The following is a 25,904-nucleotide window of genomic DNA, read 5'->3' as shown; positions in this document are numbered from 1 at the left end:
GTATACATATATCTATATCCACATATAAGTCTATATTCAGGCATGAATGCAAAGGATCTCTACTTCATCAAGATTCCCACTGTTTAAGTTCACGTTGTCTGGCCTACAAGATGTCAGCCACAGTGGTTGCAAATCTCTGAGTTTTTGAGCCCAAACATTATTAAAGAAATCACAGGCCATTTTTTTTTCTCTTCCTGGACCTTAATAAGGAATGCTCAGACCTATATTGGACCAGTCCTTATATCTGTCAACCCCTTTAAGCAGATGCCGTACTTTACAGATCGAGAAATTGAACTCTATCAAGGAGCGGTGAGTCAATTCAATAAGAAAAATCAAATACAAGAGCCAAGGAATCAGAATGATCCCATTCCTTGAATTTCTTACAGTCTATTTTATTATCCAGTTAAATTTTATTCCACCCAGTAAAATGGCTTGTATAATGATATCACTCTTTCTACTAAAATCTTTGAGGAATGCTGGTAAAAATAACGATTTAATCTAAGACAGTGATGGCTAACCTTTTTGCCAACACGTGCCAGGAGCTGGGGGGGGGGAGGTCATGGGCACACATGCCCACATCCATAATTCTATGCGCCCCGCCTCCATGCATGTACGCGTGACCCCTACCGCCCCTCTGCTCCTGGCACGCGATGGCATGGTGGAGCTGGTAGGCTCATTTTTCTCTCTCCCCAGGCTCCACCCCCACAAGGGATTATGGGGCCGTTAGAAGAAGATGGTGATTAAAAGAACCAGGTATGTTGGCTATAACTCCATCCATTCCAGTCTGAGCAAAGAAAAAATGATTGATCACTAATGTAATCCAGAGTTACTTTCTCATGGATAAAATCTCTTTTTTTTCCTCTCTCTTCTCTCTTAAAGGGCAGCAAGGAACGTTTTCATTGGCAAAGCCACAATGTCAAACAGAGCGGGGTGGATGACATGGTCTTGCTCTCCAAAATTCATGAAGATGCCATCGTTGAAAACCTGAAGAAACGTTACATGGATGATTATATTTTCGTATCCTTTTATCCTTATTTTAAAAGTGGGGGAAATGATGGGGGATATTGAAAGGATCAATTGAGTACGTTTGATCAGAAAAGCCTTCCCCACCTCTCCAGAGGTCCATTTGCCAACTTCCAGCTGGCGGAGCTGAGTTCGCGTGCCCGATATGGCTATGCGTGCCACCTGTGGCATGCATGCCATAGGTTCACCATCATGGATCTAAGATTTTGCAAATTGAAGCAAGCAATGTAGAAGAACTATTGCATTACATCAGATTGCAGGTATTATCCAGCAAATCAGGATGATATATTACATTGATTTTTGGTATGATCCCCAGAAATGCTGGTTTTATTTCAATTTTATGTCCCTTTAAATCCATGAGCTCAGATTAATTCAGGTATTAATCAATCAAATCAGTTTATTGAAATCACAGACAAATTCATGTATGTAATCTGTTTATTTATTACAATGTAATACGTTTAATTGAATTTACTTGCTTCATGTGGTGTGGTGGGAATTTTCTCCCTTGTTTGTTATTAGGCCATTTGAAGGAGTCAAAAAGCAAAAATCGTGGATTCCACTGTAAACATATAATGCCCCCTTTATAGCAAGAAAGTAAAACTAAGACCATGAATGCAAATGTTACGTCTTGACCGTAGACCTCCAATTTATATTCTAGGCTCAGTACGAGAATCCACCTCACATCTATGCACTCACAGACAACATGTATCGCAATATGCTCATTGATGGAGAGAACCAATGTGTCATCATCAGGTAAATTTCGTATTAATAATAATAATAATAATAATATTTTAATTTGTATACCGCCCTTCTCCCGAAGGACTCAGGGCGGTGAACAGGCAGATAAAATATAAATACACACAATAATTTAAAAACAACCCTTAAAAAACTAATTTAAATGCCCAAAACGTTAAAAAACATACTCCCCTATAAAATAACACAATTTTAAAACCCATCCAATAAAAATAAAAATCAGGCTAGTCCAGCCATATGAAATAAATAAGTTTTAAGTTCGCGGCGAAAGGTCCTAAGGTCAGGTAATTGTCGAAGTCCGAGGGGAAGTTCGTTCCACAGGGTCGGAGCTCCCACAGAGAAGGCCCTCCCCCTGGGGGCCGCCAGTCGACACTGTTTGGCTGACGGCACCCTGAGGAGTCCCTCTCTGTGGGAGCGTACCGGACGATGGGAGATAGAAGCCGGCAGTAGGCGGTCCCGTAGATAGCCGGTCCTAAGCCATGGGCGCTTTAAAGGTGGTAACCAATACCTTGAAGCGCACCGGAAAACAACAGGTAGCCAGTGCAGTCTGCGCAGGATAGGTGTTATGTGGGAGCTCGAGGCGCTCCCTCAATAACCCGCGAGCCGCATTCTGAACTAGCTGAAGTCTCCGGGTGCTCTTCAAGGGAGCCCCATGTAGAGAGCATTGCAGTAGTCCAGGCGAGAGGTAACAAGGGCATGAGTGACTGTGCATAAGGCATCCCGGTCCAGGAAGGGCGCAACTGGCGGATCAGGCGAACCTGATAAAATGCTCTCCTGGAGACGGTCGCCAAATGGTCTTCAAAGGACAACCGCCATCCAGGAGCACGCCCAAGTTGCGTACCTTCTCCATCGGGGCCAATGATTCACCCCGACAGACAGCCGCATCTGCAGCTGACTGTACCGAGTGCCGGCATCCACAGCCACTCCGTCTTGGAGGGATTAAGTTTGAGCCTGTTCCTCCCCATCCAGACCCGTCGGCTTCCAGACACCGGGACAACACTTGACAGCTTCACTGGGGTGGCCGGGGTGGAAAAGTACAGCTGAGTGTCATCAGCGTACAGTTGGTATCTCACCCCAAAGCCACTGATGATCTCACCCAGCGGCTTCATATAGATGTTGAACAGGAGGGTGAGAGAATCGACCCTGCGGCACCCCACACATGAGGCACCTTGGAGTCGATCTCTGCCCCCTGTCAACACCGTCTGCGTCCGATCAGAGAGGTAGGAGGAGAACCACCGATAAACGGTGCCTCCACTCCCAACCCCTCCAACCGGCGCAGCAGGATACCATGGTCGATGGTATCAAAAGCCGCTGAGAGGTCTAATAGGACCAGGGCAGAGGAATAACCCCTATCCTGGCCCTCCAGAGATCATCCACCAGCGACCAAAGCTGTCTCCGTACTGTATCCGGGCGGAAGCCGGACTGGAGCAGGTCTAGATAGACAGCTTCATCCAGGTACTGGGGTAGCTGACATGCCACCACACTCTCTACAACCTTCGCCGTAAAGCGAAGATTGGAGACTGGCCGGTAGTTCCTAAAACAGCTGGGTCCAGGGAAGGCTTCTTGAGGAGGGTCTCACCACAGCCTCTTCCAAGGCCGCAGGAAAGACCCCCTCCCGCAGAGAAGCATTTGTAATCCCCTGGAGCCAGCCTCGTGTCACCTCCTGAGTAGCCAGTACTAACCAGGAGGGGCACGGATCCAGTAAACATGTGGTGGCGTTCAGCCTGCCCAGCAACCTGTCCATGTCCTCGGGAGTCACAGGATCAAAGTCATCCCAAACCACCTCAACAAGGCGGGCCTCGGAACCCTCGCCTGGATCTACCCAATTTTGATCCAATCCGTCCCGAGCTGAGCGATTTTGTCGTATAGATAACCGTTAAACTCCTCGGCACGCCTTGTAGGGGTCCTCCGCCCCTCCTGTTGGAGGCGGCGGGTCACCGAAACAGGGCGGCCGGGCGGTTATCTGCCGGCGCAATGAGGAGGAAGCGTGGGAACGCCGCAGCCCTCATTGCCACTAGGTAGGTCCTACTATAGGACCTAACTAGTGTCGGTCAACCTCAGGCGGCTGGATCTCCAGGCACTCTCTAGGCGTCTTCTCCGGCGCTTCATCTCCCTCAGCTCCTCGGAGAACCAAGGAGCTGGTTGAGACCGACGCGGGTCAGAGGCCGCAAAGGCACGACACGGTCCAAAGCTCCAGCCGCGGCCCGTTCCCAGGCCGCAACTAGCTCTTCAGTCGAGTCGTGGGACAGGTGTTCGGGAAACGGCCCAAGCTCCGTCAGGAACCTCTCCGGGTCCATCAGGCGCCTGGGACGGAACCAACGCATTGGTTCCGTCTCCCTGCGATGGTGGGTAGCGGTCAGAAAGTCTAGACGAAGGAGAAAATGATCTGACCATGACAAAGGTTCCACAACTAAATCATTTAAAACCAGATCATTAAACCACTGGCCAGAGATAAAAATCAGGTCTAGGGTACCTCCCCCGACGTGGGTAGGGCCGTCAATTAACTGAATCAGGTCCATGGCCGTCATGGAAGCCATGAACTCCTGAGCTGTCGAGGATGCTACGCCGGCTGATGGCAAATTGAAATCCCCCATGACCAGCAGTCTGGGGGTCTCAACTGCCAACCCAGCCAGCAACTCCAGCAGCTCAGGCAGGGCTGTAGTCACGCAGCAAGGAGCCAGGTACGTGATCAACAAGCCCACCTGAGTTCTACGACCCCACTTCACGAAGAGGGATTCACACCCAGCTATCTGAGGCACAGTGGTCTCCCTCGGCTCCAGACTCTCCTTGATGATAACCGCCACCCCTCCACCCCTACCCTGGGCCCTCGGCTGATGGAATGCTCGGAAGCCTGGTGGGCACATCTCCACTAGGGAACCCCTTGGTGCCCAACCAGGTCTCCGTGCGCCCATAACGTCCGCGGTCCCTTCCTGAATAAGATCTGAAATCAGGGGCTTTATTAACATGGACCTGGCATTACATAACATCAGCGGAGGCCCAGGTCCCGATTATCCTGGCCACTCGGGTCACGGGAAATTTCTGGGGGGCCGGAGCACGCAATCGCTCGTAAACAGCGAGGGCGAGCCCCCGAAACCTGATGTGGCCCCCCCCTTCCGTCATATCTGCCTCTCCCACTTACCGTAGTAATAGCTCGACCCTGACAAACTGGAACGACACCCCTCGCCATAACCCCAGGACCTATTAAGTTACCGCCGCGAACACATGGTGGACCTAGCCCCTTCCCTGACGGGCCCATCCACCCCCCAGAACCAAACCCGTCAGTTTCCCTCCCCCCCTTAAAATTCCCTTAAAACTCCCTGGTAAAAAACGATTAAAACATTCATTAAAATCCCTAAGCCTCCTAGATTTGCATGCCAACTCTCGGGGTTCCAAAACCCGTCCTCGAGATGTGCCCTCGATAGTGTGGAGGCCAGACCTGCGAGAGGGAATCTCGCAGGGCAAGAAGGTCCGCAGTTGAAAATCTTCGCATCAATAAAAATACAGTACAGTCAGCAGTCCATCCAAGCCGGTCAAGATGGCAAAATGTCATTGCAGCAAGACTAGACTTCCTGGCTGGCGAGATGGACCATGGACTTCCAGGATTCCGTGGGGCCGTTATTCTACCCCCAAACCCAAACGGCCCCACTTTCCCAGGTCCAGGTGACAAGCCATTCTCCTCCAAGTCAGTCCGTACGGCCTTGGTGTTACAGTCAATCTGGGCCTTGATGTCAGAAAAAGGGGGTCTAAAAGAGGGCCAGCCTCGCCTCAACTCCTCCCTCAGCGGGCCGAACCCTCCAGATGACACATCCGACCCCCTGCGCTACCATTGATAGAAGAGAATATGTGTAGCTCATGGCTGAGTTCAAGTGGGGTTCTTAGTGCTGTTGATGGTTTTCTTGAAGACATTTCATTACCAAACCAGGTAACATCATCAGTGCTAGAAGGCAATAGGGTTTGCTCTTATTTTTATACACTGATGGCTCGCCCTGTCAGTGTTGGTGGGAGTCTTCTTGGTGGTTCCTTGATTAGACTGTTATTTACAGTTAGCTTGTTTATCTGCACTGGTAGCTCCTTGATTGGGATATTGTTTCTTCTTGATTGTTGGTCTCATCTTAATCTTGATGTTAATCTCTGCTCATGTGGGTGTTGATTGCTGAGTGTTTTGATCTCTGTTTCCTTTTGGGTGTTTGGATTGTCTCATAGTGTTTATCTCTATAAATAGAGATATAAACAATACCTACTAAATACTCAGAGATCACCAACGTCCCCGACAAACTTCGGATTGCAGGGACCAGTAACTAGGATGATGGATGCTGTGTCCAGCAAGACCTGAACTGGGGAACAGATGCATCTGTGGCAGAGGGGGTCAAAAAAGTCAAGATGGCAGCCAGAACTGTGCAATTGAAGCCCCTATGCCAGGTTTTCTTGAACTCCACTCTGCAGATGCTCCTGAACTACCCCATCTTTGCACTTAAAGTAGGAAGATCCTGAACCTTGTAAATCTATAAACAAGAATGTCGGTCTGCTTGACCAGCAGCTCAGGATGCCAAAGGAACCCCTTTTTGCTTAATTATTAATTATTAAATTTATACAGCTGTCCATCTCACCAGAAATGAGTCTGGGAGGAGTAAACTGGTAGTCCTCAACTTACAACTACTTGTTTAGTGACTGTTCAAAGTTACAATGGCACTGAAAAAATCATTTATGAGTAAACCTTGAACTTATGACTGTCACAGCTACCCCAGGATCACATGATCAAAATTTGGACGTTTGATAACTGGCATGTATTTATGATGGTTGCCCTCTCCTGGGATCATGTGATCATTTGTCACCTTCCCAGTCACCTTCCAACAACCAAAGTCAACGGAGGAAGCCAGATTTGCTTAACAAACCACATGATTCACTTAACAACTGCGGCCATTTTCCTCACAACTGTGGCAAAAAAAGGTTATAAAATAGGACATGACTCACTTAACAACCACCTTGCTTAGCAACAGAAATTCTGGTCCCCAATTGTGGTTGCAAGTACAGTGTTGGGCAACGCTTTTTGATCAAAAAGAGATCACATTTTTTATTTTTCCATCCTTCCCCCTCAATTTTACTTCACCATGGAAAAAGAACTAGGAGATCCAAAGGTGCTTTTTCAAGAAGCAACTGGACTTTCTGGTTTTGCTTCTCATCCAAGAAGCTTCTTCAGCTCTGACTGGATGGTGGGGAATGGAAGGATTAATACTCTGCAGACAGCTGGTCATTTGCAGGTCATTAAGGCCACCTGGAGGTTTATCTGTGTCTTCAGGGTCAGCTGGGTGGTGCAAATGGGTGTGGGGCCTTCTTGGAACTGCCGAAAGGTATCCCTCCCCCTCTGTTGAAAGAGGGCTGCTCAACTTTGACATCTTTTGACAAAGAGGCCATCTATGTCAAAATTGAGCAGCCCTCTCTCAATAGAAGGGGAGAGATATCACATTATCTATCTCCAGTCCTTTCAACAGTTCCAAGAAGGCTCCACACCCATTTGCACCACTCAGCTGACCCTGAAGACACAGATAAACCTCCAGGTGGCCTCAACAACTCTCTAAAAAGAATGCAAATGACCAGCTGTCTGCAAAGAGTATAAATCCTTCAGTCAGAGCTGAAGAAGCTTTCTGGGTCAGAAGCGAACTGTCTTCAAGGAAAAACCAGAAGGTCCAATTGCCTCTTGAAGAAGCACTTTTGGGACAACCATGACCTGGATGACTGAGAATCTCCATAGACAAGAATTAGCAGAATTCAGTGTCTGCTTTCTGCTACTTCCAAGTCAGCTCCCACATCCTCTGTCTACAAGGGTTGCTGCTTCAAGGATCTCCAGCTGAAGTTTATTAGTAGCAGCAAAAGTACTCAACACTAGAAAAAAAATCAATGGAACATCCTTCAGAAAAGGAAAAAAAAATCCTGCAGGAATTTGTGCCTTTTTGTGAAATCAACTTACTTTATACGGTAGAGAGCAAGGAGCGTTTTCCCTTCTTTTTTTCATGAAGAATATTGCAGAGATATCTTGTAATTTTGTGAGACTTCTCTAGGTTATAAATATATCTAATTAAAAAAACCACAGTGACTATTAAAAGATTAAATTAAAATACCAAGTGGAAGCACCGTGAAAGTCATTGATATGGGTTTTCCCCTGTAGGAACTTAGGACCCACCCCTCCCCTAGAGGAATGAAATATTTTAGAAAATATTAAAAAAGGCAGAATGTTATATTTCCCTGGATGAGAGAAATGGAGAAACATGTTTTAAGGACAAAGCAGCTCCCTACAGCTTCCTGCCTCCCCCCACCTTTGTCAATGGGCCAGAGGCAGAAACTCATTCTCACACCTTTGTCAATGGGCCATTAAGGCCTCAGCCAAGCTCACTCATTCCCCCCACCTTTGTCAATGGGCCATCATCTGCAACACAATAGGACCCATCTAGCAACAGAAACTCACCACATGGCACCTGGGAAGATTATATCAGCCAGCAAGGCTAGCTAAGACCCCCACCCCCTGGGACTCTGACAACCAATCGGATACTCTTCCTGTGCCCCGGGAAGTTCAAAGCTTAGAGAGAGCATAAAGCCAGGGCGCGCACAGCACCTCGCCCTTCTTTTCTGTACAGGAACTCAAGCCATGTGAACTTGTCCACCATTAAACCATCTTTCCAAGCAGTCTCCGTGTTTCCAGTGTCTTTATCCCCACTTGGAACAGAACCCAGATGGATGTTTTCTTCCAACACCCCCTCCATTCAAAATTCTGTAGTTTCATTACATGCCAAATGACCTTTATGGATGGAAATGCAAAAAGAGAACATGCTGAACCTTTTCACCCACAAAAATGACTTAATTAATGGGTAAATAAATAAACTTTCTAATGCTTCGGATCTTAGGCAGAGAAAGAAAAGCTGTCCTTAGTACTGGGTGCAAATTCTTGTCTTCTTCTTTTAGTTAACCTTCTCCACTGCAATCATGATGCGATCATTGCAAAAGATGGATTGCAGGATATGAGGCAATCTCTGCCTCTGTGCAGGCTGCAAAATTCTGTAAATAAGCCTTGCATTGTTTTTAGTAATAAAGAGGCCAGAAGGGAAGCATTTCTCTGAAATTCAAGAGCAAAGTATATTCTCTCTACTGGCATCTTCAGTGCAAACTTCTCCTGCACCCATCTGCATCCGCTGGAAGAAATGTCCTCCTGGTTTCAGCTCCAAGTGGGGAAAAAGATATCGGAAACATGGAGGTTGCTTGGAAAGAAAGTTTATTGAGGAACACGATCATGCCTTGGAGATCTTGGGTGGTAAAAAAAGGGGGAAGAGATGCTGAGAGTCCCTGGGTTTTATACCCTCTCTGGCTTTGAACTTCCTGGGGCACAGAAAGAGTATCCTGATTGGTTGCTGTCAGAGGTCATGGCTAGCTGTTTAGGTTGTCTCTGTGTTAAGTTTGGTTGAATCTTGTTCGGTGATGCAATGAAGGGCAATTAAATAATAATAGCCGTAATAGCTCAGGCTGTTAGAAGCCTGTTATTAGAACACAGCAGCCTGCAATTACTGCAGGTTCAAGCCCGGCCCGAGGTTGACTCAGCCTTCCATCCTTTATAAGGTAGGTAAAATGAGGACCCAGATTGTTGGGGGGTCAATAAGTTGACTTTGTAAAAAAAAATATATACAAATAGAATGAGACTATTGCCTTATACACTGTAAGCCGCCCTGAGTCTTCGGAGAAGGGCGGGATATAAATGTAAATTTTTTTTAAAAAATGGCTCTGCCTGAAGGAGATAGATCTTTGTAATGTAGAATAGACTGGCCCAGGCCTTAATGGTCCATTGACAAGGTGGCGGGGCGCTGAGTTTGTGCCTCCCTTTTAGGGGAAATATTCTGCCCTTTTAATATTTTCTGAAATATCTCATTTTCTAGGAGAGGGGTGGGTTTTAACTTCCTACACATCCTTCGTCCTCACACTTCCCTTACCATTCAGCCAACCAGCTGGGCTCCATCGCTTTTTCAATACATCACTTCTGGTACCCTCTGGGTAAAACAGAATCCAGATGGGCAGCAAGGAAAACTTGACAAGCGGTGGGGTTAGGGTTGAGGGGGTCCATTACCTAAAGCAGCTGTTTTGCTCTGCTTCATGGTAAAGCCATCTGAATCAAGGCTTAAACTTAAAGCATCAGGAACTATTTAAATTTAATCCAAAGATGCTTTTTCAGGAGGCAACTGGACTTTCTGGTTTTTCTTTGAATTAAGTTTTGCTTCTCATCCAAGAAGCTTTTTCAGCTCTGACAGGATAGTAGGGAATGGAAGGATTTCTATTCCTTTCAGACGGCTGGTCATTTGCATCCTTTTAGAGGGTTGTTGAAGCCCTTGGAGGTTTATCTGTGTCCTCAGGGTCACTTGAGTAGTGCTTCTGGTTCCTGTAGCCTGCCATTTTTTCCCCCCTCTGGAAATCCATTCCTACTCCCACACCATTCGAAGGGTGTTCATCCCAAATTGTATAGCTAAACGTCTGTAGAGATTCTCAGTCATCCAGGTCATGGTTGTCCCAAAGGTGCTTTTTCAGGAGGCAACTGGACATTCTTGTTTTTTAAAATGTTGGATAACCATCTGACTGAGATAGTGTAGAGTTTCCTGCCTGAGCAGGGGGTTGGACTAGAAGGCCTCCAAGGTCCCTTCCAACTCTGTTGTTATATTATATTATATTCTTTTGAAGATGTTTTGCTTGGAAGAAGCGTCTTTACATGCCTATCCTCTCTGCTTTCTAAATAGATCCTATTTTACCCATTTTATAGCATGTCTGTGTATTTTTAGTGGTGAAAGTGGTGCTGGGAAAACAGTGGCGGCGAAATACATCATGGGATACATTTCCAAGGTGTCGGGAGGAGGTGAAAAGGTGCAGGTAAGTGTGAAGAGCAACAGGCTTGCATTGTCTTCTCTTCCTTCTTCCAATTCTGGTTTGGTTTGGTTTTGGTTTTTTACTTTTCTCTTTCACTTCATTTTGGAGGCGGAACAAAATCCGATTCTTTTATTTCAAAAGTCATGCATGTACAAATGATGATTCCAGAGGTGGCATTTCAGCAGGTTCTGACCAGTTCTGGAGAGCTGGTAGCGCAAATTTTGATTAGTTCAGAGAACCGGTAAATACCACCTCTGACTGGCCCCGCCCCCATCTATTCTCTGCCTCACGAGTCCCAGCTGATCAGGAGGAAATGGGGATTTTGCAGTATCCTTCCCCTGGAGTGGGATGAGAATGGAGATTTTACAGTATCCTTCCCTGCCACACCCACCAAGCCATGCCCACCAGGCCATGCCACACCCACCAACCAGTAGTAAAAAAAATTGAATCCCACCACTGGGTGACTAGCCAGGAATTCTGGGAGTCGTCGTACCAATATATTGGAAAGACATCAGGCTGGTATAGGGCGAGCCATTGGACATTTATAACTCTAATCCTAGAAATGTAAGAATTCAAGAGGAAAAGACTAGACGACTGAAGGGTGACCTGGACAAGCGTCTTAGGATAATGAGTCCCTCCATCTTTGCAGGACTACCTGTGTGGGGGTGGGGGTGGTCCTTTCAACAGTCCCAAGAAGGCTCCACACCCATTTGCACCACTCAGCTGACCCTGAAGACACAGATAAACTTCCAGGTGGCCTCAAACAACTCTCTAAAAAGAATGCAAATGATCAGCTGTCTGCAAGGAGTATAAATCCTTCCATTCCCCACCATCCAGTCAGAGCTGAAGAGGATTCCTGGGTGAGAAGCGAAACATCTTCAAAGAAAAACCAGAAAGCCCAGTGAAAAAAGAACCTCTGCCATAACCATGAGCTGGATGACTGAGAATCTCCATAGATATTTAACAGGGGTGTAGCAATCATAAACTTCATAGACAGATTGTAAGTCAATTTTTTCAAATGTTGTCATTTTGAATGGTCATTACGCCAGTGGTCATCAATCGAGGACCAGCTGTACCATTAAAAAGACATCAACCCAGTGGTGAAATCCAATTTTTTTTTACTACCGGTTCTGTGGGTGTGGCTTGGTGGGCGTGGTGTGGCTTAGTGTGCATGGTTTGGTGGGCGTGACAGGGAAAGGATACTGCAAAATCCCCATTCCCTCCCCACCCCTGGGGGAAGGATATTGCAAAATCTCCATTCCCATCCCACTCTGGGGACAGCCAGAGGTGGTATTTGCCGGTTCTGCAAATTACTCAAAATTTCTGCTATCGGTTCTCCGAACTGCTCAAAATTTCCATTACCGGTTCTCCAGAACCTGTCAGAACCTGCTGGATTTCACCCCTGCATCAACCGTAGCAATGCAACCAAAGCATAGTTTGTCACACATTTAAACAATGGGCAGAGTTTCAGTTGCACCATTACAGTTACAAGGTTGACTTAGCCCTCCATCCTTCCGAGGTGGATAAAATATGGACCCAGTTTGTTGGGGACAATATGCTGACACTATAAACCGCTTAGAGAGCACTGTGAAGCAGTATATAAATCTAAGTGCCATTGCTATCGCTATTGTAGCACCAATTACTGAGGCCAACTCCTTTTAGCTAACCATGATTCTATTCTAGTTGGCTCTGTCTGGCCTCCAAACAACCTTTTCTTTCCTTTTTTTTTTTTTTTAGCATGTCAAAGACATCATTCTCCAGTCCAATCCATTACTTGAAGCCTTCGGCAACGCCAAGACCGTGAGAAATAATAACTCCAGTCGATTCGTAAGTCTTTGGGTACAAGAGACGTTCCTACTATCAATATAGTGTCAGTTTTGGAAGGCAATTTTCTTTTTGCTTCTTAACTGCCACATATTTTAGCTGGGGAAGTTGGGAGGGGGTTGTTGTTGGAGCGGTAGAAAGTTAGTCATAACAACATTCCGTATTCAAGGACTTTTGCCTGTGTTCTGATGTAGACTCCCTGAAGATTGTATCCAATTGAGTGTGAAGAGTTGATTGGACAATGTGATGAACTTGTGGGTGTGGGGCAGGGCTGTGACTTGTCAACTGGGAGTGGAAAACCTGGAAGCTTTCAGTTTTGGGTTTTCCCAGCTGTGCCAACATGACATCTCTAATACATTGGAACTTTGAGGAATCTCAAGCCTCAGAGCTTTATTTCATTGGGGGTGTTCCTTGGAACCCTGACATTTAGGGAAACAGCAGGTTGTTGTATGGGGAGCAATGTGGACTGCTGGTGCAGCGAAAAAATGCATTATAGCAGTGTTTCTCAACCTTGGCAACTTTAAGATAATGATGCATGTCTCTCATCTACAAGTAGTCTTCAATTTACAGCTGTCGAAGTTCTGACAGACCTACCTCAGGGGTACTTACAACCCAGATTCAAATTTTGATGGTCAGCCTCCCCCTACGCTCACATGACCACACTTCAGATGCTCAGCAACTGGCCATGTTTATAGCTGTTTGCAGTGCTCCGTAGTTGCATGACCACGTTGTATGTGGTTTTGCCCCAAACCAGCACTGACTTCAGGTTTTTTGGCAAAACTGCACCCCTAATGAACCATTGGGTTGCTTAACAAACACCCCCCCCAAAACGTAATTAGATCAATCATGTGACTGACCCATTTTACAACTGTCATGAGTTAGGACCAAAATGGGCAAGCTCTGTTATGGTCATACCTTGGGGACTACCTGTACATATTGAGAAGACTAGACTAGACTAGACTAGACTAGACTAGATTAGATTAGACTAGACAAGGCTAGGCTAGGCTAGACTAGACTAGACTAGACTAGACTAGGATAGGATAGGATAGAATAGAATAGAATAGAATAGAATAGAATAGAATAGAATAGAATAGAATAGAATAGAATAGAATAGAATAGACTAGGCAAGGCAAGGCTAGGCTAGGCTAGGCTAGGCTAGGCTAGAATAGAATAGAATAGAATAGAATAGAATAGAATAGAATAGAATAGAATAGAATAGAATAGAATAGAATAGAATAGAATTCTTTATTGGCCAAGTGTGATTAGACACACAAGGAATTTGTCTCCGGTGCTTAAGCTCTCAGTGTACATACAACAATAGTGATAGATCATTGTCATAGTCATTGTAAAAATTGTTGTTAGTTGTGAAGTCGTGTCCAACCCATCGCAACTCCTTGGACAACGTTCCTCCAGGCCTTCCTGTCCTCTACCATCCTCCCGAGTCCATTTAAGCTCACACCCACTGTTTCAGTGACTCCATCCAGCCACCTCGTTCTCTGCTGTCCCCTTCTTCCTTTGCCCTCAATCTTTCCCAGCATTAGGCTCTTCTCCAGTGAATCCTTCCTTCTCATTAGGTGGCCAAAGTATTTGAGTTTCATCTTCAGGATCTGGCCTTCTAAAGAGCAGTCAGGGTTGATCTCCTCTAGAACTGACTGGTTTGATCACCTTGGAGTCTTCTCTAGCACCATAGTTCAAAGGCCTCAATTCTTTGGCGCTCAGCCTTCCTTATGGTCCAACTTTCACAGCCATACATTGCAACTGGGAAAAACTATATTGTAAAAATATATTCACCATAAAACTTTAGATACAACAATGGGGAGCTAGAAATACGTCACCCCAACATCTCATTAACAAATATATAAATATAGGGTTTCCTATCTGAGCAGGGGGTTGGATTAGAGGACCTCTAAGCTCCCTTCCAACTTTGTTATTGTGTTAAAAAAATCTTGGGGTGTCTATTTCTAGATCCTCACGTTTCAGATTTGCAATCTCTTAGATCAGTGTTTTTCAGCCATTACAATTTTAAGATGTCTGGACTTCAACTCCCAGAATTCTCCAGCCAGCATGTTGCCAAGGTTAAGAAACACTGTCTAGACAAAGAGCAGGTAAAGCAAGGAAAACCTTAACTTTGAACCTACATCCTGCTGCCCCCTGGTGGTCAGTAGGTCATAAGATGCTGAAGTATCTGCACCATTGGATTTGCAACTTCCACTGTCTCATACTAGGGGAAATACTTTGAGATCCAGTTCAGTCGCGGGGGTGAACCCGACGGAGGAAAGATCTCCAATTTCTTGCTGGAAAAATCCCGGGTGGTGAGTCAAAATGAGAGTGAAAGGAATTTCCACATCTATTACCAGGTAATTGGAAAAATCCCGGGTGGTGAGTCAAAATGAGAGTGAAAGGAATTTCCACATCTATTACCAGGTAATTGGAAAAATCCCGGGTGGTGAGTCAAAATGAGAGTGAAAGGAATTTCCACATCTATTACCAGGTAATTGGAAAAATCCCGGGTGGTGAGTCAAAATGAGAGTGAAAGGAATTTCCACATCTATTACCAGGTAATTGGAAAAATCCCGGGTGGTGAGTCAAAATGAGAGTGAAAGGAATTTCCACATCTATTACCAGGTAATTGGAAAAATCCCGGGTGGTGAGTCAAAATGAGAGTGAAAGGAATTTCCACATCTATTACCAGGTAATTGGAAAAATCCCGGGTGGTGAGTCAAAATGAGAGTGAAAGGAATTTCCACATCTATTACCAGGTAATTGGAAAAATATATATATATATATATATATATATATATATATATATATATATATATATATATATATATATATATATATATATATATATATATATATATATATGTGGCCATTGACAAGAAATGCTTGTGCTAACCCACCTGTGTGTGACCTGTGTTGCTACTACTGATTTACAACCAGCAGTAAATTTGAGGATGGTTTATTTATTTATTTTAAAGATTGTTCGTGGTATATTTTTTACATATTTCATTGCTTTGTCCTTTTTTTTCTTTTTTATACATTGTAAAGTAAAATTTTGGAGAAAAAATGATGTAGAACTTCTGACTGATGTGTTAGCCTTTCTTCCCGAGAAGAAACACAACCAGGATTGGTCGTAAATTGAGGTTTACCAGTAGATTAAAAAGTTGTCCTGAGTAGCATCCCTTGAATTGCTGAAACAGGGTTGTGGGCAGAGGTGGGATTCAAAAATTTTACCAACTGGTTCTCTGCCTGGTTGCTGGGTGGGCATGGCCGTGGTGGGTGTGGCCTACTCGGCTTCTTACACCATGGCAGGGGGGCGTTTTTGTCTTACCCAGGCTCCAGAGGCTTTCCTCGAGGCGAAAACAGCCTCCCTTGGGCACCGGAGACTCTCCGGAGGCCGAAAACGGGCCTGTTTTCAGACTTCCAGAACTTCCGGGAGGCCCGTTTTTTGCCCTCCCAGAGCTTCTGCGCAGGCCCTGCACTTACCTGGCATCCAAGATGGGCCCTGTGGAGACTCCTGGGAAGGGAGGGGTGCAGTGGGTGGGGCCAGCCAGTCCTTGCCACTACCAGTTCGGTGAACCAGATGTAAAATTAACATCCGGTTCACCCGAACCGGCTGAATCTCACCCCTGGTTGTGGTTCAATACACACTATGCAATTTTTTTAGATTGTTTGAGATGACCCTCTGCTCAGTTTCCAAAATGTTCTGTGTAAGTTGAGTTTGAACTTCCAATGAGAACTATTTGTGCATTCATGAAAAGAGGGAGGGAGGGAGGGAGGGAGGGAGGGAGGGAGGGAGGGAGGGAGGGAGGAAAAGATAGGCTTTTCTTTTCCCACTCATGTTTGTTTCTGAACCCAGTAATTGCCTCTCTACGATTTGGAGCCCATGAAATGACCTTGGAGAGACTGCGGTCTTTAAGAAATGTTGTTGACCGAATCCTAAAGAATTTAACATGGTAATCTATCAGTCTCATGTCTTTATCTACTTCTTTCTCTAGCTTATTGAGGGTGCTTCCCAAGATCAAAAACACAACCTGGGCATTATGAGCCCAGATTATTATTATTATTTAAGCCAGTCAGAAACCTACAAAGTGGATGACACAGATGATCGGAGTGAATTCCATGAGACCATGGTAAGGGACCGTTCTTTTACGAGACTCATCATTAGGGGTTTTTTCATGTTTTGAATGCTGCCCAGAGTCTATTAGCCCAATAAATTTAATATTTTCAGTTGTGTTAAACGTTGTACCTGAAAACCATAAATAATCTTTCTTTCTTTCTCTCTTTCTTTCTTTCTTTCTTTCTTTCCTTCCTTCCTTCCCTCCCTCCCTTCTTTCCTTCTTTTTTCTTTTTCTTATTCTTTTTTCCTCTCTCTTCCATTCCCTCTGTTCCATGTTTTTCTTTTTCTTCCTTCCTTCTCTTCCTTCCTTCCTCCTTCCCTCCCTCCCTCCCTCCCTCCCTCTCCTCTTTCTTTCTTTCCTTCCTTCCTTCCTTCCTTCCTTTCTTTCTTTCTTTCCTTCCTTCCTTCCTCCTTCCTCCCTCCTCTCCTTCCTTTCTTCCTTTCTTTCTTTTTTCTTTCTTTCTTTCTTTCTTTTCCCTCTCTTCCCTTCCCTCTGTTCCATGTTTTTCTTTTCCTTCCTTCTTTCCTTCCTTTCCTTCCTTTCTCCTTCCCTCCCTCCCTCTCCTTCCTTCCTTCCTTCCTTCCTTCCTTCCTTCCTTCCTTTCTTTCTTTTTTTTTTTTTTCTTTCTTTTCCTTCCTTCCTTCCTTCCTTCCTTCCTTTCTTTCTTTCCTTCCTTCCTTCCTTCCTTCCTTCCTTCCTTCCTTCCTTCCTTCCTTCCTTCCTTCCTTCCTTCCTTCTTTCTCTCTCTCTCTCTCTCTCTCTCTCTCTCTCTCTCTCTCTCTCTCTCTCTCTCTCTCTCTCTCTTCCTTCCTGGATGTCTTAGTCTACAGAAAACCCCATCCAATCAGAGCACAAAAACCCCACATCCAATCAGAGCACAGCCAAGCTCCCACCCAATCAGTTCAAACCCCACTAGCAGTTAAAAGGAAGAAACAGCTGCAATCACACATTGCTCCCAGAAGCAGACCCAAACCCACACTGATCATGAAGCACGACCAAGGACCAGAAGCCAGACCGCAGCTGCAACATTAGCCATTTCAAACCCCTCCAATCCATTCATGCAGCAGACTGACACCCACTATGAAGATGTAGCACGACCACAAAGCCAAACAACAGCTATGCAGCTCACCAGCTCAGATCCCCCTGCAACTCAGACTAATTTGAGCACAACCAAGCCCCCACCCAAACAGGACACACCCCCAGCCAATCAGAGCACAAAAAAACCCACATCCAATCAGAGCACAGCCAAGCTCCCACCCAATCAGTTCAAACCCCCACTAGCAGTTAAAAAGGAAGAAACAGCTGCAATCACACATTGCTCCCAGAAGCAGACCCAAACCCACACTGATCATAAAGCACGACCAAGGACCAGAAGCCAGACCGCAGCTGCAACATTAGCCATTTCAAACCCCTCCAATCCATTCATGCAGCAGACTGACACCCACTATGAAGATGTAGCACCACCACAAAGCCAAACAACAGCTATGCAGCTCACCAGCTCAGATCCCCCTGCAACTCAGACTAATTTGAGCACAACCAAGCCCCCACCCAAACAGGACACACCCCCAGCCAATCAGAGCACAGCCAAGCTCCCACCCAATCAGTTCAAACCCTCACTAGCAGTTAAAAAGGAAGAAACAGCTGCAATCACACATTGCTCCCAGAAGCACGGTTGAAGCCTGAAGATGACGAATGAGACTTCGTCGAAACGTCGCCAAGACACTCATCTCCAGAACAAAATGCTTAGCTGATGAACAACACCTAAAACCTGAACTAGACACTCTCACTAACATACTAACATCCAATGGATTCCAAAGAAATAAGATTACCAAGCTAATCCAAAAGAACCCCCACTAGCAGTTAAAAGGAAGAAACAGCTGCAATCACACATTGCTCCCAGAAGCAGACCCAAACCCACACTGATCATGAAGCACGACCAAGGACCAGAAGCCAGACCGCAGCTGCAACATTAGCCATTTCAAACCCTCCAATCCATTCATGCAGCAGACTGACACCCACTATGAAGATGTAGCACCACCACAAAGCCAAGATAAGCAACTTGTCCTACAGATTGTAGCTGGTATTCTCCATCTAGGGAATATCAGTTTTGAGGAGAAAGGGAACTACGCTCAAGTGGAGAATTCAGACTGTGAGTAAACTACCAGTTAAGGAGGATGAATAAATTCATTAATCTGTGAATATTAATTCTGACATGGTCGGTGGTAATGTGAAGAGCCATAAAGATGAGCTTGGAAAAAAATATGTGCTAATGGTTGCAAAAACATGTTTTAAGACCAGGAAAAGAAAAAACTATTTAGGGAAAACTTCACGTTAACTAAGTGAATGGTTGTTAAGTGAAGACTACAAGTAATACTTTTAGTAAAGTAAAATTTTGGAGAAAAAATGATGTAGAACTTCTGACTGATGTGTTAGCCTTTCTTCCCGAGAAGAAAGACAACCAGGATTGGTCGTAAATTGAGGTTTACCAGTAGATTAAAAAGTTGTCCTGAGTAGCATCCCTTGAATTGCTGAAACAGGGTTGTGGGCAGAGGTGGGATTCAAAAATTTTACCAACTGGTTCTCTGCCCGGTTGCTGGGTGGGCATGGCCGTGGTGGGTGTGGCCTACTCGGCTTCTTACACCATGGCAGGGGGGCGTTTTTGTCTTACCCAGGCTCCAGAGGCTTTCCTTGAGGCGAAAACAGCCTCCCTTGGGCACCGGAGACTCTCCGGAGGCCGAAAACGGGCCTGTTTTCAGACTTCCAGAACTTCCGGGAGGCCCGTTTTTTGCCCTCCCAGAGCTTCTGTGCAGGCCCTGCACTTACCTGGCATCCAAGATGGGCCCTGTGGAGACTCCTGGGAAGGGAGGGGTGCAGTGAGTGGGGCCAGCCAGTCCTTGCCACTACCAGTTCGGTGAACCAGATGTAAAATTAGCATCCGGTTCACCCGAACCGGCTGAATCTCACCCCTGGTTGTGGTTCAATACACACTATGCAATTTTTTTAGATTGTTTGAGATGACCCTCTGCTCAGTTTCCAAAATGTTCTGTGTAAGTTGAGTTTGAACTTCCAATGAGAACTATTTGTGCATTCATGAAAAGAGGGAGGGAGGGAAGGAGGAAAAGACAGGCTCAGTAGAACAAGGGTCCCACTCATGTTTGTTTCTGAACCCAGTAATTGCCTCTCTACGATTTGGAGCCCATGAAATGACCTTGGAGAGACTGCGGTCTTTAAGAAATGTTGTTGACCAAATCCTAAAGAATTTAACATGGTAATCTATCAGTCTCATGTCTTTATCTACTTCTTTCTCTAGCTTATTGAGGGTGCTTCCCAAGATCAAAAACACAACCTGGGCATTATGAGCCCAGATTATTATTATTATTTAAGCCAGTCAGAAACCTACAAAGTGGATGACACAGATGATCGGAGTGAATTCCATGAGACCATGGTAAGGGACCGTTCTTTTACGAGACTCATCATTAGGGTTTTTTTCATGTTTTGAATGCTGCCCAGAGTCTATTAGCCCAATAAATTTAATATGTACCTGAAAACCATAAATAATCTTTCTTTCTCTAGCTTATTGAGGTGCTTCCCAAGATCAAAAACACAACCTGGGCATTATGAGCCCAGATTATTATTATTATTATTATTATTATTATTATTATTATTATTATTATTATTATTATTATTATTATTATTATTATTATTATTATTATTATTTAAGCCAGTCAGAAACCTACAAAGTGGATGACACAGATGATCGGAGTGAATTCCATGAGACCATGGTAAGGGACCGTTCTTTTACGAGACTCATCATTAGGGTTTTTTTCATGTTTTGAATGCTGCCCAGAGTCTATTAGCCCAATAAATTTAATATTTTCAGTTGTGTTAAACGTTGTACCTGAAAACCATAAATAATCTTTCTTTCTCTAGCTTATTGAGGTGCTTCCCAAGATCAAAAACACAACCTGGGCATTATGAGCCCAGATTATTATTATTATTATTATTATTATTTAAGCCAGTCAGAAACCTACAAAGTGGATGACACAGATGATCGGAGTGAATTCCATGAGACCATGGTAAGGGACCGTTCTTTTACGAGACTCATCATTAGGGGTTTTTTCATGTTTTGAATGCTGCCCAGAGTCTATTAGCCCAATAAATTTAATATTTTCAGTTGTGTTAAACGTTGTACCTGAAAACCATAAATAATCTTTCTTTCTTTTTCTTTTCCTTCCTTCTTTCCTTCTTTTTCTTTCTTTTTCTTTTCCTTCCTTTCTTTCTTTCCTTCCTTTCTTTCTTTCTTTCTTTCTTTCTCTCTCTCTTTCTTTCTTTCTTTCTTTCCTTCCTTCCCTCTGTTCCATGTTTTCTTTTCTTTTCTTTTTCTTCCTTCATTCTATTCCATGTTTTTCTTTTCCTTCCTTCCTTCCTTCCTTCCTTCCTTCCTTCTTCCTTCCTTCCTCCTTCCTTCCTTCCCTCTGTTCCATGTTTTCTTTTCCTTCCTTCCCTCCTCCTTCTTTCTTTCTTTCTTTCTTTCCTTCCTTTCTTTCTTTCTATTCTCTACTGCGTGCCTAGGACATGCCCATATAGGAATTTTGTAATTTAACTTATAATAATATTTTTCCAGACACATGAAGAGAAATTCTCAACACATGATTCTTAAAAGCTTTATCTACTTTCTTATCATACAATAAATATGCATGCCAACCATATAATAAATCATAACCTTCTATATTCAAAATCCTTTCCTCCGTCAAATTAAACCAATCACTTATTACCGAAAGAACAACTGCTTCATAATACAATTTTAAATTAGGCATTTTAATCCTCCTCTTTCCGTGTATCTTGCATTATTTTCATTTTGACTCTCGCTTTTTCCTTCCCATATAAATTTATTAATTCCAATCTGCCATTCATCCAAATGTTATTATTATATATATATGATGACCTATCCTGTTCTCCAGAGATGCCAAAGGAGTCTTTTTCCATTTCCCCACTCCAGTGCTAGCTTTTCCTGCCTATCTTTTGGGAATTGACAAGGACCGCCTAGATGAGAAGCTCACCAGTCGGAAAATGGACAGCAAATGGGGTGGCCGGTCAGAGTCCATTAACGTAACCCTCAATGTAGAACAAGCATCCTATACGCGTGATGCCCTAGCCAAAGGTCTTTATTCCCGGGTCTTTGACTTCCTCGTTGAGGTATGCAACCTTGTTCTGTACTTTGAGGGGGGCGGGACCTTTGGGAAGGAGTGGGAACAAATTGATGACTGGTTCCTTCCATTTCTGTCTTTAACAACTGTGAGGGGTGGACTTCCTGCAGCGGGTTGAATGAGAATGGTGTCCAATTTACCACTTCCAACTCTATGGTGTTTTCAGCCATAAGACGGAACTGGAAAATGTTGGGTACAATGGTGTCCAGTTTGTCACATCCAACTCTATGGTTTTTTTGAACACCAAATCAGAAAGATGGACGTATTACAATGGTACCCAACATGAGAAGGGCTGAGATTCTCAAATGGAGGAGGACTAAAATTTTATCAGAAAAGCAGTGGCCTGTTCAACACCTCAAATTTTTTTGAATGCTAAAAATAGAGGGAAACATGTCTTTTTGCTTTGTTTTATTTGAAAAAGAGGTATCTTATCAGTGGTGAAATCCAAATTTTTTAACTACTGGTTCTGTGGGCTGGCTTGATGGGTGTGGTGTGGCTTGGTGGGCATGGCTTGGTGGACATGGCAGGGGAAAGATACTGCAAAATCTCCATTCCCATCCCACTCTGGGGACAGCCAGAGGTGGTATTTGCTGGTTCTCTGAACTGCTCATTTCTGCTACTGGTTCTCCAGAACCTGTCAGAACCTGCTGGATTTCACCCCTGTATCTTATATTGGGAATTTGGGTTCTTCTCTACCAGATGGCAGTATTTTTTATCACTCAGTATCAACATTGAAGTGATGTGGCCTCTGGTAATAAAAGTCTATATTTTTTGCAGCTAGTAATTGCTTTCTCTTCATTTCCAGTCCATCAACAGAGCCATGCAGAAACCAAAAGAAGAATATAGCATTGGTGTCCTAGACATCTATGGTTTTGAAATATTCAAGGTAGGTCTATGTCACTGAGAAACCAGTGACAAAATTCTGAACAAAAATGTTTCTGTATCCCAAAGACCCCATTGTCCAGTTGATCATATTATTTAACTTAGTTTAGTAAACAAAACTAAAAGACAAAATATTCATTGTTAATTTGAATATCTAAGGAGTCATAAATAAATGACAGCAGAACATTGGGTCAGTTTCCAAGTGCCTGAATTACAATCATGTGTTCAAGACAGTGCTGTGATAGTCATAAGTGCGAGGATGGTGATAAATCACTTTTTCCAGCCCGGTCATAACTTTGAATAGTCACTAAGTGAAAGGTTGTTAAGTGAAGACTACAAGTAATACTTTTTAGTAAAGTAAAAAGGGTTGGGTGGCATTATGAGTCTCGAGTCATGTACATACGACAGCATTCCCAGTCCGTTGCAATTCTGTCAAGGACAGAATTGGTAAGTTTTGGCCCATTTTATTCTGCATGCCACAGGCCCAGTCAAATTTCAATTTCACCTAATCAGTATAATATTATACATATTTCTCAACTAGGAAGTGCTGACAGAATATGAATCATTTGTTATGTTTAAGCAGAAACAAAGAAAAGCTCTGAAAATCTTGGGACTACTCCAGTTTTAGTTGTTGGTTATTCTTAATGGTTGATCATTTATTTTTTTACTTATTTATTTGTATCCCACTTTTATTGTTTTTAGAAACAACCAAAGGTGGCAAACATATTCAATTCACCCTCCTCCTATTTTCCCCACAACAATATTGTGAGGAGGGTTGGGCCAAATAACTGGCCAGTCACCCAGCTGGCTTTCATGGCTAAGGCTGGTCTTGAACTCATAGTCTCCTGCTTGCTAGCCTGGTGCCTTAACCACTAGATCAGGGGTCTCCAACTTTGGTAGCTTTAAGCCTGGAGGACTTCAGCTCCCAGAAATCTGGGAGTTGAATGGGGAATTCTGGGAGTTGAAGTCCACCAGGCTTAAAGTTGCCAAGGTTGGAGACTCCTGAACTAGATCATACTGACTCTGTCTCATGAAAGAATAATTTCTTAGCCATGGGAAGCTTCCCGTGTACTTTTGCTGGCTTGAGTCATGCTGATTTGGAATCTGTGATCCACACAGTTCCCCCTATTTCTCTTATCCAAATCTGGAATTTGATGGAATGTCAACTAACCTCCTCCTTTTCAAAACTGTTCTCTTTTCCTTACCTCATATTCCACTGATCTTCAGAGAAATGGCTTTGAACAATTCTGCATTAACTTTGTGAATGAGAAACTTCAACAGATCTTCATTGAATTGACACTTAAAGCGGAGCAGGTGAGTTTGGTGTGGGAGAAGGTACAAATGAGTTTGTCGATCAGAAAGGTCGGCGGTTCGAATCCCTAGTACAGGTCTCCTGCATGAGCAGGGGGTTGGATTAGATGACCTCCAAGGTCCCTTCCAACTCTGTTACTGTTAAACTGTTCAATTCCTTTGAGGGCAGGCTGCGGATTCTGTGGTTAGGTCTCCAACTGACCACTTGTGACACAACCTATTCTAACCTGGACATGGATCTATATCTCCAGGTTAGGATGCTTGGGGGATAGAATTCCTAGAAGGTTGACTGGGAACTCCAGGAGTTTTAGTTCCACTATATCAGGAAGGCATCAGGTTCAGGAAAATTGCACTAGTCCTAGGCTGCATTAACAGAACCAAGATCATGTGAAATGTTAGTACCCCTTTATAATGCTTTGCTAAGACCACGCTTGAAATATTGCATTCCGTTTTGGTCTCCATGACATAAAAAAGATGTTGAGACTCTAGAAAGAGTGCAGAGAAGAGCAACAGAGATGATTAGGGAATTGGAGGCTAAAACATATGAAGAACGATTGCAGGAATTGGCTACGTCTTGTCTAAAGAAGAGAAGGACATGATAGCAGTGTTACAATATTGGAGGGGCTGCCACAAACAAGAGGGAGTTGACCAATTCTTCAAAGCACCTGAAGGCAGAATAAGAAGCCATGGATGGAAATTAACCAAGGAGAGAAGCAACCTAGAACTAAGGAGAAATTTCCTGGCAGTTAGAACAATTAGTGGAACGACTTGCCTCCAGAAGTTTTGGGTGCTCTATCACTGGAGGTTTTAAGAATCGATTGTGCAACCATTTGTCTGAAATAGCACAGGTTGGTCAACATTTTCGGGTTCCGGCACACACATGCACCAGCTGGTCTTTGCATGCGCGGGAGCACCGGAAACCTGAAAAGCAGTTCCCGGTATGCATGTGATTGCCGGGAAGCTGAGCTTTCGGCTTCTGGTGTGCGCATGCATGCTGGTCACCTGCTCTTCCAGTTTCTGGTGCACATGCACACGCAAAGACCAGCATGTGAGCGCTGGAAACCAGAACTCAGCTTCCTGGCATGCGCAGGAATGCCAGGGAGCTAATCTTCTGGATCCCAGTGCTCCCGCATGCATGAAGACCATCTGGCTGGTGCACAGGTGCGCACGGAAACCTGAAAAGCAGTTCCCGGTATGCATGTGATTGCCGGGAAGCTGAGCTTTCGGCTTCTGGTGTGCGCATGCATGCTGGTCACCTGCTCTTCCAGTTTCTGGTGCACATGCACACGCAAAGACCAGCATGTGAGCGCTGGAAACCAGAACTCAGCTTCCTGGCATGCGCAGGAATGCCAGGGAGCTAATCTTCTGGATCCCAGTGCTCCCGCATGCATGAAGACCATTTGGCTGGTGCACAGGTGCGCACCGGAAACCATAAGAGCAACAAGCGATGGCTAGCATGCCCAGAGAGATGGCTCTGGATGCCACTTCCATCACACATGCCATAGGTTCGCCATCATGGGCATAGGGTCTCCTGCTTGAGCAAAGGGTTGGACTAGAAGACCTCCAAGGTCCTTTCTAAGGTTGTTCTTCTGTTCTGATCTGTGAGCTGCAATTATCAGATCAGACAGGTATTCTTAACTAGACAGGTACCAAATGGTATTCTTAACTAGATCCTCATTTTTAACGGTTCTTTAAATGTGCATTAATTGCTTCTTTAAAAGCAATCTCTCCTCTTGCCTTAGGAAGAGTATGTGCAGGAAGGCATCAAGTGGACCCCAATTGAATACTTCAACAACAAAGTTGTGTGTGACCTCATTGAAAACAAAGTGGTAAGGGAAGGACTGAGGAGGAGATTGTGGGTTCGCTGAGGTGTGAGGGTTGAGCTGGGGTT

General features: G+C 44.5%; 1 protein-coding gene across 1 annotated transcript in view; it reads left to right on the top strand.

The window, feature by feature from the left end:
• The window catches only part of MYO1F (myosin IF), a 102,981-nt gene that overhangs the window by 42,097 nt on the left and 34,980 nt on the right, over positions 1-25,904 (top strand). Inside the window, exons 3-13 of the mRNA XM_058163415.1 lie at positions 220-309; positions 1,682-1,776; positions 10,584-10,671; positions 12,406-12,495; positions 14,718-14,849; positions 16,491-16,635; positions 18,640-18,762; positions 21,613-21,809; positions 22,626-22,706; positions 23,930-24,016; positions 25,756-25,842. Of these exons, the coding sequence (XP_058019398.1) occupies positions 220-309; positions 1,682-1,776; positions 10,584-10,671; positions 12,406-12,495; positions 14,718-14,849; positions 16,491-16,635; positions 18,640-18,762; positions 21,613-21,809; positions 22,626-22,706; positions 23,930-24,016; positions 25,756-25,842 (1,215 nt within the window). The remainder of the gene's footprint in view (positions 1-219; positions 310-1,681; positions 1,777-10,583; positions 10,672-12,405; positions 12,496-14,717; positions 14,850-16,490; positions 16,636-18,639; positions 18,763-21,612; positions 21,810-22,625; positions 22,707-23,929; positions 24,017-25,755; positions 25,843-25,904) is intronic.

This window comes from Ahaetulla prasina, chromosome 1 (assembly GCF_028640845.1).
Source record: "Ahaetulla prasina isolate Xishuangbanna chromosome 1, ASM2864084v1, whole genome shotgun sequence".
NCBI lineage: Eukaryota > Metazoa > Chordata > Lepidosauria > Squamata > Colubridae > Ahaetulla > Ahaetulla prasina.
The sequence above is the reverse complement of the archived record's forward strand: the minus strand, read 5'-3'. Positions and strand labels throughout refer to the sequence as shown.